The sequence below is a fragment of the Prinia subflava genome, chromosome 4, assembly GCF_021018805.1.
Source record: "Prinia subflava isolate CZ2003 ecotype Zambia chromosome 4, Cam_Psub_1.2, whole genome shotgun sequence".
Classification (NCBI taxonomy): Eukaryota; Metazoa; Chordata; class Aves; order Passeriformes; family Cisticolidae; genus Prinia; species Prinia subflava.
The window spans coordinates 3,690,488-3,708,863 of NC_086250.1; the positions used below are offsets into that span (position 1 = coordinate 3,690,488).

At 40.5% G+C, this 18,376-nt stretch overlaps 1 protein-coding gene across 1 annotated transcript in view; it reads left to right on the forward strand.

Moving 5' to 3' along the window:
- Positions 1-18,376, forward strand: part of PIK3C2G (phosphatidylinositol-4-phosphate 3-kinase catalytic subunit type 2 gamma) — a 181,164-nt gene that overhangs the window by 13,276 nt on the left and 149,512 nt on the right. The window contains exons 5-8 of the mRNA XM_063395184.1: positions 944-1,055; positions 7,403-7,502; positions 12,936-13,006; positions 16,562-16,625. Of these exons, the coding sequence (XP_063251254.1) occupies positions 944-1,055; positions 7,403-7,502; positions 12,936-13,006; positions 16,562-16,625 (347 nt within the window). The remainder of the gene's footprint in view (positions 1-943; positions 1,056-7,402; positions 7,503-12,935; positions 13,007-16,561; positions 16,626-18,376) is intronic.

Consider the following 18,376-nt stretch of genomic DNA (forward strand, 5'->3'; position numbering starts at 1 on the left):
CAAAAGGGGCTATGAATCCATTCAGGCGTTTGTTCTTCCCTGGGAAAAACCAACCTAAGCTACAAGCAAGCTATGGTAACCTGCTCTGTTTTATATCGGTTTTATTTCTGTCATAACCCCCCTCCTCTAGAAATGCCAGCTGTTCTCTGAAGCTTTCCCATCCCCTTCAATGTAAAACCAAATTTATCAGATGTGTTTCTAGATTATACAACTATTCTTTTCCATTTTTTATCAATTCTTCTAAAACGGACAGAGAGGAAGCCTATTGGCAAGTGTTGGAAAATGGCTTAAAAATCTGAAGTGGAACTGGAGAAAATTCTCAAAATGCCAAAGAGATTCTGAACAGCAGGTTGTACAAACTAACATAGCATTTCCTAATTTTTAGGGATTATGTATATTTTTCTACTATTTTGTGGCTACACATGTAGTAAATGATATAATATATTCCATATATAAAATGCATTAGAGTATTAATTAGCTTCTTTGTTATGGTTAAAAGGGTTTGCATAGCAGAAACAATACCAAGTAACATCCTGGAGCCTTTTTGTGTCATAAGTGGCTACAGAGTCAACTTTTGCATCATTGGAAAAGTACCAAAATGTTCATCAGGAAAATGAAAAAGGAAAAAAAAAAAAAAAGCCATTTGTCTGTTACTTTCCTCCTGGGAATATTGCTCATCTCTTCATTCCAGCTGCCCAACAAATTGCTCATTTCCTCTAAATGGACATAGATTCCATGTCAGGTAGAATATCTGAAGTAAATTTTTTTTTAAAAACATAGAATAAAATCAAGTGTGCCTTGATCTAATTCCTCTTGATGGAGCTAGTCTGCAGCAGTTGGTTGGAATTACAGAAAAAAAAACCCTTATTTTCTTTCCTCGAGTATTTAGCCTGCAATTCTCTAGCAAGCTCCCATTAATTTTCCTTGCTATCTTTATTTACAGCTGGCTGTATCACTCACGACTTAATTGTGGAGGTGCTCCGCTGCAGCAATCGATCCCCAGGCCCGGAGGAATTTCTCCTGAGCGTGTGTGGGGCTGAGGAATTCTTACAAAAGTGAGTGTCTCATTAAGCCACGAGCCGTGTCAACACAGCCACGGGGAGAGGAGGGGATCAGGAGCCAAACTCTGCTCCTGGAGATGCTGGAGCTGCTGAAACGTGTGGTGCTTGTGCCCTGCAGAGAGGATGCTGTGCTCCACTGCAAGGATTCAAATCCTCTTTTGTGGAAGCTTTGTGCAGCGTTTAATTGGTTGTTTGACTCCCTTGTTGTCCTTCTGGTGTTTCTCATCTGTGATATGAGGATGCTGCTACCTCCTCTATCTCATAGGAGTGTCACAAGCAAATCCTCAAAGGGGGAAATCACCAAGGAGAGGAGAAACAGAGTCAGGCAGCTGCAGAGCAGGTGAATTTTCTTCATACCCAGTCACAGTAGTAGCGAGGCAGATGAAGTCTGAAGCACTGTGATGCTGAATGCAAGTTAAAAAACACATTAAACATACAAGCAGCTCTTTCTGAATGCACACACTTTACAAGCAGGGAAATAAACGCTCTGATTCACATTAATCCAGGTAAGCTCTTGTGGTTGAAAGCACTGTTGGACTCAGCTAGCTGTTCCCTGCCCTGTGGCAGCTGAAATTCAGATGTCAGCCAGAGTGAGCAGGCTCTGTGCAGGCATTTGTCAGCCAGGCTTTGTGGACACTGGCTCTCAGCAGAAGGGCTGGCAGGGTTCTGTGGTACCACGTAAAGCTGGCACTGCAGGAACCACAGCTCATCTGCTAGAGGTGTGAAGAGTGCTGGATAAAACAGTATGTGCCCATAAAATAGTACGTGTCTGTAATTGAAAGGGAGGATTTTGGAAGCAGTCATATTTAGAGTGTAAAAATTATCTGAAGTAGCCTAGAGCAAGTCAGTTTGATTAATGAAAGCAGTTGTGAGAGCAAGTGTCACACTGTGTTGGTTGGCTTTGCTCTGGATCCATCTTGAGCACGTCTACCCTTGGCCAAATGTTCATATGTTCAGAGTGAATTACATCTGGCAACTAAAGGTGCCAAAATTGCCCCTTCAACATTTCTAAGCCCACTCTTCTCTCATTCCAGTCTTGGGTACAGCAGGAGCTGGAACAGCAAAATGCTGTGTTAATCATTAGAACACCAGAAGCACCAAGCAGAGAACCAGGTCATAGAGGTCTGTTAGTTACAGAAGAAGGCCAGGGATTTTTTTTTTTTTTTTTCAAGATGCTCTTCTGATTTCAAAGAAATTGCTGAAAAATGGAAATAATGAACCATTGTATTGACAGTAAGCTCAGTGCAGTATGTGCTGAAGAGTTTTGTTTTCATTGTTGGGGACAATGCATCAAGAGCAGACTCTTTAAATTCCTGCACTTGTAGAATCTCTGCACGTCTCATTAGCAGTGAAACAAGGTCAATAATGTTCTCAGCTTTCTTGCTTTACTCCTTCACTGTCATTCACGAAGCACTGAGCTGCACTTCTAACTTGTAAATTAAAGCTTGTAATTCTATATTGTGCTGTTAAATTCAGCTCCTGTCCTTCTGCCTCTTCAACAGAGCCCTGGATCTGAAATTTGGAGTCCCAGACCCCAAGGATTCCTTGGGCTGCTTAACACGGCCTGAGGAGCTGCCTCAGGGTGAATTTTTTCCTATGTGTGGGCTACCTTCAAGTGCAAATTGTTTTTCTCCTAACGTTGTTAACAGAGCAATTCGATGCACTTGTGCTCTGTTCTTCCCCAAAAAATTATTTGGAGTCTGTTCACGGATGAATTCCAGTAGAAGTTCCCCAAGTTCTAAGACAGCAAAGGGAGTAAATACTCTGCTGCTCCTGCTGTACTGTAATCCAGAAATAAAACTAAAGTGAAGCCAAAAAGGTGACTTGATGAATTGTTCTCAGAACAGAGTGCTTTAGTGAAGCAGACAGCTTTGTCAAGATTTGTCAAAAGCTTTCATTCACTGTTACATTGGATTGTATTAATGAGCACTTCACCCCACCTCCTGCAGAAGCACCTGAAAGACTTGATGATTTTTAGAATCCATTTAGCTGTGAATGAAACGGGGAGGAAAGAAAATCCCTCTGTGCTAATGACCATCACACTGAGCAGCAGCAGATTTCATGGTCCAACACCCCCTCCTGCGTGGGGATCCTCGGGCTCACACCCTGCCTGGCTCACAAGCAGAACATCAGATATCAAATACCCAAATTTTAAAGATATCAGAAGATAGCACATAGACTCCAGCCTGTAGTTAATGGTGCCATCTGTAGAATTCTGATTTGGAGTCTATTTGGTTTCCTGGTCTTTAAGATGATTGTGTTTACTAAGGGAAACCTGGCCTTGCTGCAAACTGCAGGCTTTCTTTTTCATCCCATCAAACAAACCTAGCTCCACATTTAAATCTAGCTCTCACACTTTCCTGTCTGTCCTTAGATTTAAAATGCGTACCCCTAAATATGATTTTATGATGCCTTTCATGAAAAATATTATATGAAGTAGATTAAATTATGCTTTAATGCCTTGTGTCAAATAACTGCTGGCTCTTGATGTCAGCAGCTAGCCAAAACCAACCCTTATGGGTCAGCAATGAATCAATCCTCCATTTCTAGGAAAACAAGCCACAATCTCAGGTCATCCTGAAATACCAAATAAAACAAAACATATGAGTGTATATAAGAAGGTGGATGTTTTTAAAAAAAACCTTTATTATTTTATTGATGTGTGTACTAACAATAGGTTGCAGTAACGCAGATTTTGTGCTCTTTGTGGTACAAAAATACTTATAAGCTTTATTTCTAGACATCCTTTTAATCCTTTATTTCTGAACACCTATTCTAAGGTGTCAGAGTATTTAAAGTTCCATCCACACTCTCTCATGGTATAATTTGCACAGCTACCTTTTGCTTTGCAGTTCAGCCACCACAGTGAGCAGGGGAATGGAACTGAAAAATCTAAATACTTCTCTTTTCTTCTAACATGCTTGCCTGGGACCTTATTGATGACATTTTTTGTCTTACTAATTCTGTTCTCTGGGAATTGAAACCTAAATAAGAATTGGTTTTCGTTCAAAGTGAAGTTTAAGCTATTAATTATAGACTGACATAGACATAATCATGCAGATTGAAATCATAAGAAGCAAGCACCTTTGGATGAATATGTTCTTTGTGAAAAATAAACTTAATTTTCTCTTGTCACCACAGATTAAATTTCTCATTCAGAGATGCTACTAGCTGAGTTACTTAAAAAAATATTCTGATTGAGCTGTATTAAGATTTGGAGCTTATAGTACATCAGAGAACCTTGCTGTGGGGAAGCAAGCAGTGGGGGAGTCTCATGTGATGGCGATTTTCCCTTTCTTATAGTTAGATATTTTGTGAGACCACAGGCAAGTGACTTGAACCAGTCATTACCACGTCTCCTAAAGACAAGGACTGCATTTCTCTTCATGACATTCTCATCAGAGCTATATTTTCCATATAACCTCAGAAAAAAAAGAAAAAAAAAAAAAAAAAAAAAAAGAAAAAAAAAAAAAAAAAAAGGTTGGGGGAATGTTGAGTTAACAAGGTTGTAAGAGTTTCATTTTTGTTTCCTTTACAGAGCTCAGAATGCTGTAAACCAGTTACTAATAATCACATTGTCCTCCAAAGGGGATATATTGCTTTTATCTTAGTGGTACTGGTGTGGTAGCAAATCTGCCTGGGGTGCAGCTAAAAGGTAGTTTGTCAATCTGTGGCAAAGTTACACTTCTCTTTCTTGCAGCTTACTTTTCATCTAGACCAGGTTTCCACATTATTTTGTTGAGGCGTTAATCCATTTTGTCTAGCCCCTAGTGCAGCAATAGCTGTCAAAACTTCTCTCTTTGTATTTGTGCAAATTAAATCCATTCACGAAGACAACTGCATGGCCGTGCTTGCAGTGTTTCAGGCAGCATTGCTATGTCAATAAAGACTTTGCTGATGGATAGTATCTGCTTCACAGAGCAGAAACTAACACAAATTACTAATGTAAAAGCAGTTATAATAACAAAATTAAGCTTCTCTTGGTGTAGCTTCTTTTGCCTCGGAGCATGGTGACAAGGAAAAATTATACTTGGAAAAGACAGTTTTTATATATCTGTGGTTCAAGGTTGTTAATTCATAGGAGAGTGCAGCTCCTGTGCACTGGTCTAGCTGTACCAGTTCCTGTCACTGGCATTGCAGCTGGGATCTGTATCCTGGAGGAATCAGGAAAAGGTGACTCAGGACTCACAGATGTGTCTGTAATATTCTTGTTACTCTGCCTGTCCAGAGGCTGAAGGTGAGGCAGAATGAAAAGGGCAGGAATGATAGTGAGGCATTAAGTAAAAAAACACACACTGGGGCAGTTCTAAAATAGTAAGGAAACTTCCCAGTCTGACCAGTTGGGGGTCACACTCCCCTTTTTGTGAAAATCCTGTGCCTGTTCATGGCCTCTTGCCTGCACTGCTGCCCTGCCCCACACCCAGAGCACAAACTGCAGCTTGCATTACACTAAATGTGTTCCTCAGCCTGAGATATAAAGATCAGGGAGTTCACCATTACAGCCATGAGGCAAACGTGAGGAGGTGAAATGAGGAGAGGAGGAACTTTCAGGACAGCTAGGGGCAGGCAGAGCACAGAGATGAGCTGAGCTGAGCTGAGGAGGAGCAGAGGAGAATGGATGAGTTGGTACAGCCCCTGGAGCTGGCAATTGGCCACTGGGACTTTGGCTTTGAGAAGGGATTTGAGAAGGGTTTAGCTAGAACAGGGATAAGCTTTTCACCAACATGGGTATTTCACTGTGCTGGTGTTCACTTTTCCCACTCTTACATCTGTACTTTCTGCTCTTGAAATCAAGAAATTTTGCAATTGTGTAGAGGTGCTACCAAAGGTGATCCGTGCTTTAGATATATTTTTGTCAGATGGAAATGAGTTTGTCCCTTGTGATGTTTAATATGCTTGTTTAAAAAAAGAATCCTGTATTTACAGCTTTTGTAGCCTCAATGGTGAGTCTGTATCTTACTTAGCACAGTGTAGTGTGAGTGCAGAAGATTTACAAGATGTATAAATTCCCTGTAATTGTGCTGAATGGCAGTTACATTTAAGTTTATCCATTTATTTATGCTCAAGATTTCTGCTGCCATGTGAGAGATTAGTCTCATCTAAGTCACACTTTCCGTGATTTATTCATAGGTGAGCATTTTGATTTTTTGGGTTTTTTTATTTTTTAACTAAATCCAGCCATTTTTATTCAGACATTCCATCAAAAGCTCTTTTAGGTAGAAATACTGTTTACATTTAAATTCTGAATTTTTCATGACCCTTGACAAGCCAAAAAAAAAATCACTTTTCCTTCATGGCCCAGGGAGTTCTGAAACAACTTGCCATGCTGTAAAACTGTATAAATATGGAATATCCCTTTTTGTACTTCTGTGGCTGAAGGCTCAACAAAGCCTCCTGAATCTAATTGAACACACACCAAAGTTGTAACTGATGTTGCATATTAACTTGTTTTAACCCTAATGAATTTACCTTTGTAAAAATCATTGTTGCTTTTCCATTAATCCCAAAGGACTTTTTCAAACGTAAAAAGATGTTTGCCTCAACCCTGAAACAGTTTTTGAATTATTTCACCTCTTCAAAGCAAGATGTGAAGGCGGGGAAATGAAATTATTTTTGTTCCAAGTGACTTTAAGAGTGACAAAGCAAAGCTATGTTCTAACTTAGAAAATATTGCCAAGAGTGGTAAATGGAATGAGGCAAATAAAATTAAGGAATTCCCCTGTCATGGGCTGCTGGATCCTCTTTGACCAGCTTTGAGCAGCTTGGTTTGCGTGATCCACTCCAGCTGAGTGAGTCTGATCTTGGCTGGCACATGATTTTAGAAAGAAAAAGATGAACTCTGCTTTTACCACCTCTGTGTGAGCTGCACAGGGTGGAAACTTAGACTTTGAGAAACAAGGGTCACCTGTCTTGATGTATGAGATTTTCAGACCTACAGCTAATAGTTGAATTTTGAGTTGAGTACCAGACACTACAAGTCATTCTGCAGTGGTGCATTCATAGCCAGGCTATTACAATATTTGGGCTTGAACAATATGCATACATAATCTAAAGGTTTGGGAGTTTGCCAAGGACAGTTTCTCTGTGTCCTTGTTGTTCTGTATCAGAACTTAATGGTCAATGATACAACTAAGCAATTATTATTTGTTTTACTAAAAACATACCAGAACCAATGCCATCAATTTCCACAGAAGTAGATGCTGAGAACTGATTTTATATTATTCAGTCTTCTTTGCACATAAAATACAAACTTTTAGGTGCTTTTAGGAGAGGTAGCAAGGAAAAAGGAGGACGTGGCAAGCAGGGATAACCATTTATTTGTTGTTTTCCCCAAACTGCAGCTCCTGTACTTTGGGAAGCCATGAAAGTCTTCGCAAGGCCACCTTCATTCAGCTTCGCCTACACCACGCTGATAATTTGAAGCAAAGTTTGGCTCGAACAGTAAGTAGCCTTCTTTTCTTCCCCTTTCCTTCTGCATCCCTGAAGGAAAGAAATTCCACCAATCCTTTTACATAGCAACCTGCAGTAATAATCAAAGAGATTATTTGCTTTCCTGAGAATGCATATATTATTGCTGAACTGCAGTTGAAGTGTCCTGGGGAGCGTCTGTGCTTTGCTTCTGTACTTACATCTAGAGAGCAACTGTAGGGAACACACAGCTGAAAAAGACCAAGGGTTACTTTTTCAGGAAAAAAAACCCCAGTTTTGTCAGAATTGAAGCCTATTTTATTTCAGGTGGTCAGAGAATCCTTACTTTTGATTTACTTCCAGCCCAAAGTCTGCAGTCCAGCGGCAGCTCTGGGCAGTGTCTCTGTTCACAGATAGAAACCAATTACCTGCTTTGCATGGCTCTGATAATAGCCTGAGTCTGTCAGTGTGTGGGTCAGATGGCAAATGTATCACAAAAAAGGGTAGGAGCTTTCTTTTCATATCTGTTTTGATAGAAGGGAAATATAAGTGAAAAGTCAAGCTCAATACAGCATCTTACCTGGACCATTAAAAGAGGACTATGATGAGGTCAAATATATATATGTGTAATATTTATAGATAGACAGAGATATTTAACACTTTAACCAGTTTATAGATAAAAAGTTATTTAACTTCTCTAGGCCAGCATCTACTTCCATAGATCTTCAAAATTGGAACCTAATTATATGTTTAGGAGTCTCTTAGGAAACCTCAAACTTGTTTCTGTGCTGAAGAAACTCAACTCTACCCCAAGAGTACCTGGAGGCTGCCTTCATGACTTTTGCTCACCTTACATAACCCTGCTGAATTCAGGTTGCATAGTAAAAAATATCTTGTACATGCAAGTTACTCTTATGCTTAATAATCAATATAAGTAGATTCTTACAAGCAATGAGCAATGCTTTATTTTTTTTTTTTTTTACCAGGCACTTTTTGAACTTTGGCCAATAACTAAATGTTCACAATTCCTTTGTAAAAAAAAAAAAATAAGATGAATCCTTGCTTTCTTTCCTTTTGTGGGAAGCTGGCATTCTATTATGAAGTACTCAGAGCAGGAAATTTTCTTCAGTTGAGCAGTTACAAGCAAGAAATTTGGCCAGGGGCTTTACATGGAATCACAGTTCTTTTGGTTAGTGGGTGGCCTTTATTAGATCCTGGGTTTTTTAAGCCATAATATTTATCAGCCTTAGCACTCTCTGAAATTCCAGGGAAATCTCTGTCTATCCTATTTTTTTCAGAGTTTCAGAATTTCAGATGTCCCCACATTCTGATCATCTCAGGAATGCATTCATCTTTGTAGTGGACAGGCAGTATAGAGTATTTACAAGTTTCTAACAAGAGCCTCACTTGCTTCCAGGAAAGGATTTTTGAACTGAAGCAGAACTGAAGCAGGAAGTGATATTTCCTGAGAGTTCAAAAACATTTTCTTTTTTATTTTCATATATATCAGTGTTAATTCATTATGTCTGGCAAAATATTAAGCATTAACATTGTGAGCATAATCACAGATGAGAAAAGTCAGATGCCCATCATGATGAGAAGGTGGAGACTTTCCCATTATTTAAATAATAAATATTTACGGCTTTCTAGAGGGTTTGTGTAGCTCAGGCCATTGGAAAACAGTCAGCATCTCAAAGAACTTGTGAACCCTACAATAGGGTTTAAGCAGGAAGGGTGACATTTTAAGATCTCAAAGTGAATAATTGATCATCCTTTTACAGGGGCAGACACGGCTCGGAAACCTTCAGGCCATGAAGTTACTTCATGCTACTAATAATAGCAAAGAGCACCAGCAGCTCTTGATGTGGAATAAGTCAGATAAGACACAGAGTTTTCCCCCAGCTCCAGGGCACGCTTGTGACAGGAGAAAGGAGAAGTTCTGCTCGCAGGCAGGAGTGCCAGCAAGTCTATCAGCACCAGAAAAAAAAATAACAGAGAAGGCAGATACAGGGCCTTGAAAGCTGCAGTGTGCCTTTCATTCTGGACTTAGTTCTGTGCATTTATTTAGGTGCACTGAAACCTGCTGGTCATGCTGAATTCAAGGATCTGTTGTAGTCCACACTGAGCTCACAGTTAATTATGTTGTTGCTGCAAAGTGCATTAGAAAGTCACAGACGTACAGTCAGGTTGAGGAAAAAATTCTTTCCCTCAGAATTCATATAAAAAGATGCAAAAATTTAAAAACTGAAATAGGAAGAAACTGGGATTTTTAAGATTCTTCAGCTATCTCAGACACTTATGCACATACTCAACTACTGTTTATTTTTGTGAAATAATGTGGTCTTGAGGAGAACTTCACCTCTGATCTAAATGATCCTTCTAAATTTTGAAATATGGAACATGTTTTGTTATAGAACTCTCCACTAAGTTTGTAGTTTAACTAGTGTCACAGAAACATGAATATCTTGACAGATCTTGTATGCAATAATCATCCATATGTAATGAGGCAGTAAATAATTCATGTACACTGACCTGTTACTGTAGTCCACCAAACCCTCTTCGGATCCTATCAATCACACATGTGTGGTTCTTTACAGTCTGGGTGGTCAAACACGAGAAGTGGGTTCCCAGAAATGTGTTTGATGCCTTGTGTCTATCAGTCCCTTAGGAAGAGGCATTCTGATGATGTCATTGGTAATGGGCTTTTTATTCATGGGCTGCCCTGAAGAGGTGAGGTAGTTGGACTACATGAAAATTATAGATCCCCACCAGCTAAACTATAGCCTGTCTCCCCTTCCATTGCGTCCCCTTCCATTGCGTCCCCTTCCATTGCATCCCATTCAACTGCATCCTGTTCTATTGAATCCTATTCTACTGCATCCTGCTCCATTGAATCCCCTTCCACTGCATTCCATTCCATTTCGTCCCATTCCATTGCATCCATCTCCTTCCATTTCCTCCCATTCCATTGCATCTCCTTCCATTGCATCTCCTTCCATTGCATCTCCTTCCATTGCATCTCCTTCCATTGCATCTCCTTCCATTGCATCTCCTTCCATTGCATCTCCTTCCATTGCATCTCCTTCCATTGCATCTCCTTCCATTGCATCTCCTTCCATTGCATCTCCTTCCATTGCATCTCCTTCCATTGCATCTCCTTCCATTGCATCTCCTTCCATTGCATCTCCTTCCATTGCATCTCCTTCCATTGCATCTCCTTCCACTGCATCTCCTTCCACTGCATCTCCTTCCACTGCATCTCCTTCCATTGCATCTCCTTCCATTGCATCTCCTTCCATTGCATCTCCTTCCATTGCATCCCCTTCCATTGCATCTCCTTCCACTGCATCCCCTTCCATTGCATCTCCTTCCATTCATCCTATCCCATTATATCCCGTTCCATTGTGTCCCATTCCATTGCATCCTGTTCCATTTCCCTGTGCCCTGTTTGTAAATTGAGGTGACACTGACTGTCTTCCAGTCAGCTGGGCCCTCCTCAGGCTGTCAAGTTCTTTGGTAAAGAAAAGAGGGGATCCAGCCATGGGATCGGCTGGGTCCTTTGGAGCTTGGGAATGAATCCCACCGCAGCCACGTGGGCCTAGAAACATTCTCTGCTCATGAAACACTCGTCCTGGAGAGGACCATGCAGTTTATTGGACGAAGCAGAAGAGGGCATGCTGAGAAGCCCAAGTCATTCAGTGCCATTTTGTGGTTCCAGAGGAGCAGCAGGGCTGGCTGGGCGCTCACTTTCTCCCAGCAGGGCCTGCAGGGAATGGGCGTCAGAGGGCCCTGGAGCCACTCCCATCCTCTGGGCCCACTCGGTGTCCCTGGGCCGGCTTCTGCCAGCCAAATGCTGCTGGTCCTGGACCCTCTGCATCATCCGTAGCATGACTGTGGAGACTGGCTCACGGGCCATCCTCCCGTGCAGGCGGGCAGCCAGGCCGATGGGACACTCCTGGTAGTCCCTGTCCCCTCTCACGGAGTGCAGCAGCTGCGCCATGGGCTGCCGGCACACAGGGCAGCTTGTCCCTGTCCCTGCACCACTGCCAGATGCACCTGAGGCAGAACTTGTGCATGCAGTAGGTCACGTAGGCTGCCCTGTACACGGGGCCCAGGCAGATGGGGCACCGGGAGTTGCTGCTCTGCCCCGTGTCTTCCTCGGCAGTGGAGGAGGCCATGTCCTGCCAGGAAAGGTGTGCAGGGTGCTGGAGCTCACCCAGCAGGACGGGCTCGCCCAGGATGTTGAGCTATACTCTCCTGCCAGCACTGCAGTTCAGGGTGTCACACAGGCAGAGGGACAGAGCCTGCCCTGGGGGGGAACGGTGGAAATGCCCAGGTCCTTCAAGAAAGAAAGCCTCTCAGCTTTCCTCAGGTTTCCCCTCCTGGTCCCCCTCTGCTGCTGAGAGTGCACCTCACAGGTGCTCGCACTGCCTGGATGTGCTGGGAATGGGAAAAGTCCTGGGCTGACCCAGCTGGCACAGAGTGCTGGATCATCTGTGACATTATAACCCATTGCTAGGTGAATCCATTGTCAGGCTGGATCCAGAATTGGTGATGTCATAACCCAGCTGTTGCACTGGATGATTGCTCCAAATCTCTGGCAAATGAACTGAGTTCCTTTCTCTCCTCTTCTTCCCTTCTCCTTTCCTTTCTTTAGTGTTCCAGGATGAATCCCACCAAGGCTCTGTGGGCTTAGGAACATTCAACTGCTGCAGCTGACCCCTTACAATTCCAGTGTCCAAAAAAAGAGGGCCACTTGCTATAACTCTGTCCTCCAGCTGAGAGGACTGGGAAGCTCAAGGTTTATCAGCAGTATAAAAGACTGAGGCAAAACAATGCCTAAATTCCTCTGCTTTTTCTGTGCTCCCATTTGCCAGTGGATTATCTTCATCAATGAAGATGTTTTCTTTGGACACCCAGTTGCTACTGGCATACTTAATAAAATACCTTATTTTCTGGCACAACAAGAGCTGGTGGAAGAAATACCCAGGTCCCTCAAGTGGCAAAGCCTCTCAGCTGTCCAGCGTGATGCTTCCCCTCACAGCTCACCTCTAATTCTGCATCATCTCTCCCTCTGGCCCACTTCAGTGTGAAAGCAAAACAGAATTTCTGTATGCCCTAGGCCATGTTTTCTGCCTTCCTCATGTCTGCCATGTAGACAGGGCACTGGAATATGCTGCTGCCTCCACTCTCCCTGCCTGGATTCAAGCACATCCTGTTCCCCCACTGAATCTAATTTAAAGTTCTAAGTCCAGCTAGCTTGTTCCCCTGAACACTCTTACCTCCATCTGTATTGTACCACCCAGTGTAACATAAAATATTCACCAAACAAAATTTCTTAATCCTTAATCCTGAACACAACTGACAACATTCTGACTTTGGAAAATATTATGTAAATCTCCTCAATATACATTCTTCTTTATCAGAATAAAATATGTCACCATATTTTATTCCTCTCTTCCACAGCATGCAGATGACCAAAGAAGGTTCTGTGTGAGTGAGCTGTTGGCAGACATTTGTGCCTGGAGACTGATTCGGTAAGCTGGTATTCAGCAGCATTTATGTTTGTAATTGTTTATATTTGTAGGAAGTCTCCTTGCACCAAAGGACAATTCTGAGAACTACTGGGGACAGGAATACAATACGAAAAAGAAAGACTATTGTTTCTGTATTTCAGACTTTTTATTTTCAGAACTTAGTTGCTGCTTAGCAAAAATTAATGTTTTTTGGATATAATTTTTCCCAATTGTTTCCTTTTCATATTACTGAAGTTTTCATTAAAGGTTTCATATTTCCCAAAGATTCCCGTGACTGAAGGTATCATAATTTTCATGCGTGTGTTGCTAGTAGAGAATTTTTTATATTAAATATTGTAAAAATAATAGGTTTGCTCTTCATTATAACTATATTTTCATACTTCAGTGATTTTTTTTTCATGGAGGCTAACTATGATGGGCCTTTAACTTGGCAGTCAGAGTAAAGGTGATTATAAAGCCAGCCCGTGATGGACGAACACTAAATGAGATAGATTCCTCATTCACCTTTAATTACATTCCATTTAGATAAATTCCACTTTTAGATGAAGAGGCTGCAATGTTTTCATCACTGTGTTATAAAGTACTTTGCCAACAATAGTAAACTTAAATGACACACCTGTCATTTAGCAGATGGAGGAAAACAAAGGGGTAGTGACTCCTTTGAGGTGGGTGTCTGGTGCTTACTGAGGACCCATCTGGTCTCCTAGGAGCAAGGCCCAAATTTCCATTCTGGTCCTTGCTATAAAGAGCTCATGTATTTTATAGATGACAAGTGCAGGAAATTCAGGAGCACAGAGGATGTTTGCAGGACAGGATCATTTGCTGTATGTCCCTTTCCTCCAGGCTAAACCATCCCATCTCCCTCAGTCACTGTTCATTAGAGCTGTGCTCCAGACCCTTCCCCAGCCCTGCTCCCTTCTCTGGACACACTCCAGCACCTCAACATCTTTCTTGTTTTGAGGCCTGAGGACAATCCCATGGGGCCAGCTCCCAATAATTCCATTCACCACAACTCTCAGGGCCCAGGCATGCCTTCAGGCACTGTTTAGTGAGGCAGAATGGTGATAAACAGCATTTTAGAAGGGGAACCTAGCATTTCTCCATAGGAGGTGCTGCTGCCAGGAGGCTGAAAAGTGAAAGCTGCAAGTCCATGCTCTGGACTTGTCATCCTCCTCCCGTAGAGACCAGCTGGGAGCCAAGACTGCCTCTCTTGTTTGTGCTTTTCTTATTTCCTTTTCAAAACTCTTACACCATATTGGCTTGCTAAAAGCTAAAAAAAAATGTCCTTAACATCAAAGAAGTACTAAATGTTCATGGGTTGGTTAGGCTTGCCATATTTATACACAGCTATAATGATGCACAAGTATGAAATATGTCTGTGTGATAAGATATGGGTGTTATTAGTTATCTGGCAGACAAAGGCTCAGGGTAGCATTAGTAGAGGTATTTCAATCATTATTACAACTTGCTGGATTTGTTTCCTATTAATGATGTAAAATTATGGCTACTTTATACTCAGAATTCTCCAGGGTAAAATAAACTGATGGAAAATATGCTAATTTTATGAACTGGCATTGTAATTTAGGAAATGATTCTGTAACCTGCATTTCAACCAACCATACTAATAAACCTGCTCACCTGCATGGAAAAAGACAAGAGGGCAAGCTCATGTGCTCAGATATATTTTTTTGAGCTGGGTAAGGCTGTGAAAAAGATGTTACGCCTGAAGACTCGGTGAAAGCAGAGCAACAGCTTGTATTAGCTATGATTTAACAGGATTACAGGAGGAATTTCCAGGCAGCTGCTCCACAAACTGCCTGCCTAGATAAAGCCAGTGCAGATTGGAAATAAAAAAAGCTGTACAGGCAAAACTACCTGTAGGAGGAAGTCAATAGTTGGTATCTCCAGGGAAATGCACTGTGGTAGTAGCACAGGGAAGAGCACCTAACTTTTCTCTTTTTTGTGAGTTATTTCAGTGCTATGAGTGTCCTTTCCTTGCCATGCAATGTAGATAGAGAAAATCTAATCATGTACCATGAAGTCTGTACTTCAGTCTACAGTTGCAGTCCTAATTCTGATTGCTCAGTTAGCCCAGCTAAAATACGTGAGGACACACACGGGTTCTCTGTAAATAGTTAATTTGCTTTGAAGCTCTGGAAAAAAATCAAAATAGTTTTGGGACTTTCAGCTACCAAACTGCAATGGGGATGGAAGAGTGGGGGGAAATTTCTTCCAAGCCTTCTGGAGAGGAAGAACCTTAATGAAAGATCAGTGTGGGATATACAAGTAGAATTAAAAATGCAAGAATAAAGTGATAAAGAATTTAAATTCCAATTTCCACTTTTTCATATAAGCACATGCAGACCCCAACTACCTCTGATGGCCATCAAGGTAATAATGTGTCCCTTTTACTAATCAGTGTGTTAGGCAAGGTGTAAAACTGGGAATTAAGGTTTCCTTTTCCTTTCCTGATGATTTGACCCTACAGAGGAGGCTGACACAAGAAGATGCCTTGGCAATTGTCTCACAGGCACCTGTTTTTGTTTAGTTCCAGCTGACAGATGAACAGCAGCAAGAATTTCACAGTGCTTGAAACACAGAAAATCATACAAATGCTTTTTAAAAGCAAAAATCTGAATCTGGTTATCTTTTGGGTATAGCATTTGTGATTTTAGAAGTGTGAGATTTACAGCTGAAGGATCAGTTGAGGAGTTTAGTGCAGAGAGGTGTACACTCCTCTTCATAATCCTAATTAATTTAGTGAAGCTTTGGCAAGACACAGCAACCTGCCTGTACAAATTTTGTGGCAACTTCTGTAGCATGACAAAGGCGTGGGACCACAGAGCGGTGCAGGGCTGTCTACAGAATTAAAACAAATTCCCAGCTAAGGAAATGCTGTGGAAAAGGCATTGCTGAAACAGTTTGAGCACATAAACCTGAGAACTGCATGCAAATTGAGTTTCATGGATTATGTAGCAGGGCTGTCCTGTTTTATAACATCCTTTTGTACTCGTGACTTAGCCTATACTTCTGAAGTGTTGAGAGTTTCAGATGTTTTATCTGATTCTATGCAACTTAAGTCTGTGACGTGATTGGGAAAGAAGGCATTGGATCATAAAATCATATAGGTTGGAAAAGACCTTTAAGATCATCAAGTCTAGCTGTAATGTAGCATGTGCTTGAGTCCATCCTTCTTTAAGGTAATATTTAAGCACTTGCTTGACCATAAAGAGTAAAATAAATGGGAATTTCAATAGTCACTGAAGCAGCAAATCACTTATTGGAGTTCTTTAACTTGGAAACTTGTATCTCCATGTATAATTAGACTTTTTGCATCTATTCTTTGTGGCAAATGTACCAAAAAAACCCAGGGACACCCAGGCTCAATTGCATGGTGTCTACATACACACTTGGATTTATTTTATACTGACATAAAATCAACTGTCAAGTTCTGTCAAATGTCTAGAATGTGAAAAAAAAAAATAAACCCAAACCTGTTCTCTTTATCTAGCTCATATTAATTTGATGTTGTTTCTTTTTTTTTCTGATTTCCAGGCAGAACCTCAGCTCTGTTATTATGAACTACAGAGGTCAAGTGGAATATCTGCTGCAAAATGAGGTATTTGTTCTCAGTTTGCTATGTCAGAAAAGCATTAACTTATACATGAAAGGTATCTAATTATTAGTCTGTCTTAGATGTAACTAAGGAAGACTTTTAATTAAGACTGCTTAATTTGACTTTGAAAGGATATAAATTTTCCTAATAAGGCTTGGTTTGAGGTTAGGAAGAAAGTGTTACAAATTTAAAATATCAAAGGCGACTATTTCTAAGTGTTAAAGAACTTGTAAATAAAACCAGAGTTGTTTGAGTTGGCAGTGTAATACTTGGAATCAGTAGGAGTATAATGCATTATATGGATCTGCAAAATTTGTCCCTGATTTTGCAAACCCTCAGCTTGATGTTTACATATTTAGTAAATATATTCAAGCATGTGGTAGTTTGAAGGATTTGTTTTAGCCAGCAAAGCTCCCAAGGGCTTTATTTTAAAGCATTGTGGGCTGCCAGTTGAATGCTACATGCTTGAAGGAAAAATCTTTAAGAAATCTTCTCTGCTGTCCAATGTTTTAAGGACAAATGACTAAAGGACAAATTGAGTCATACCTTGGAAGAAACCACTTGTTTATTTGATCTGACTTACAAGCGGGCATGATAACTGATTTGATCTGACTTTTAAGTTGGCATGATAACTGATTTTCTAGGGTTTAAAAGTGGAAAGAACAAAAGGTTTATAAAAACCAAAGAATACTGATGTAGCGTTGAGCTATTCCAGTGCATCCCTTCCAGAGTTATAACTCAATATGCTAAACTATGGATTTCTTTGAAATACATGTTATAACATTAAATAAATATTTTGCTTCAGCACTCTGTCACCTACATTTAAGTTCAGATTTTAATCTCTCTGGATATTCTTGATCCATTATTATTTCTATTTTGAATACCCAGAAAAAATGCATTTGCATACAAATCGTATACATATATACACATGTATAAAAATGCATATAAACTTAGGGACACACACATAATATATATGTAAAAATATATCAATATTATATATATAACTACATAATATAGATATATACAAACATTTTACACTTTGTGTAAGTCTTTGATGCTTTTTCACAGTGCAGAACACAAATTTAGAGGCTGTTGAGCTGTGGCTGGCTGCAAAGCTCAGCTCTGGGTCTGATACTGTGCAGGTATTTGCTGAATTTTCCTTTGTAAGCATCATCTCAGAGGAAAGTGTTTAGTGTATAAAATGTGATGCACTCATAACCATTTGGAAAAGTTAGGTCCCCAAGCTCAAATGCAAAGTATATTTCTTTGCTGAAGTAGACCCACCAGGGTAGTTATTTACATTCACTTGAAATTTTAGGGCCTAAAGTGAGAGGATTCTAAATTCAGAAAAAGCCATAATGTCAACATTAATGAGGCTTTGCAATCCACCCTCTGCAACTGATGCTGTGCAGATATTCCTCAGACCTATAATGAAGCATGCCTAAATTTCTTTTTCCTAAGGATTTTTGCATTGAGTAAGCAATTTCTTGAAAGCATTAACTTTTTATAAAGGCAAGGAAGTACATTTTTCAAACATTCAACAAATACGTGTGTGTCTAGAGCTAAATTTCTCTGTAGTTTTATTTTTTTCATAAGGTCTTTTCTACTCAGGGACACTCAATAAAGTTCATATGAACTGCTTAAAAGAAAAGGATTGCAAGTTAATGGTGTAGGTCATATTACGGATATTTTCATTCAGAAACATCAGTGTATGGAGATTATTCAAACCTAGAAACACAAAGCATGATTTGTTT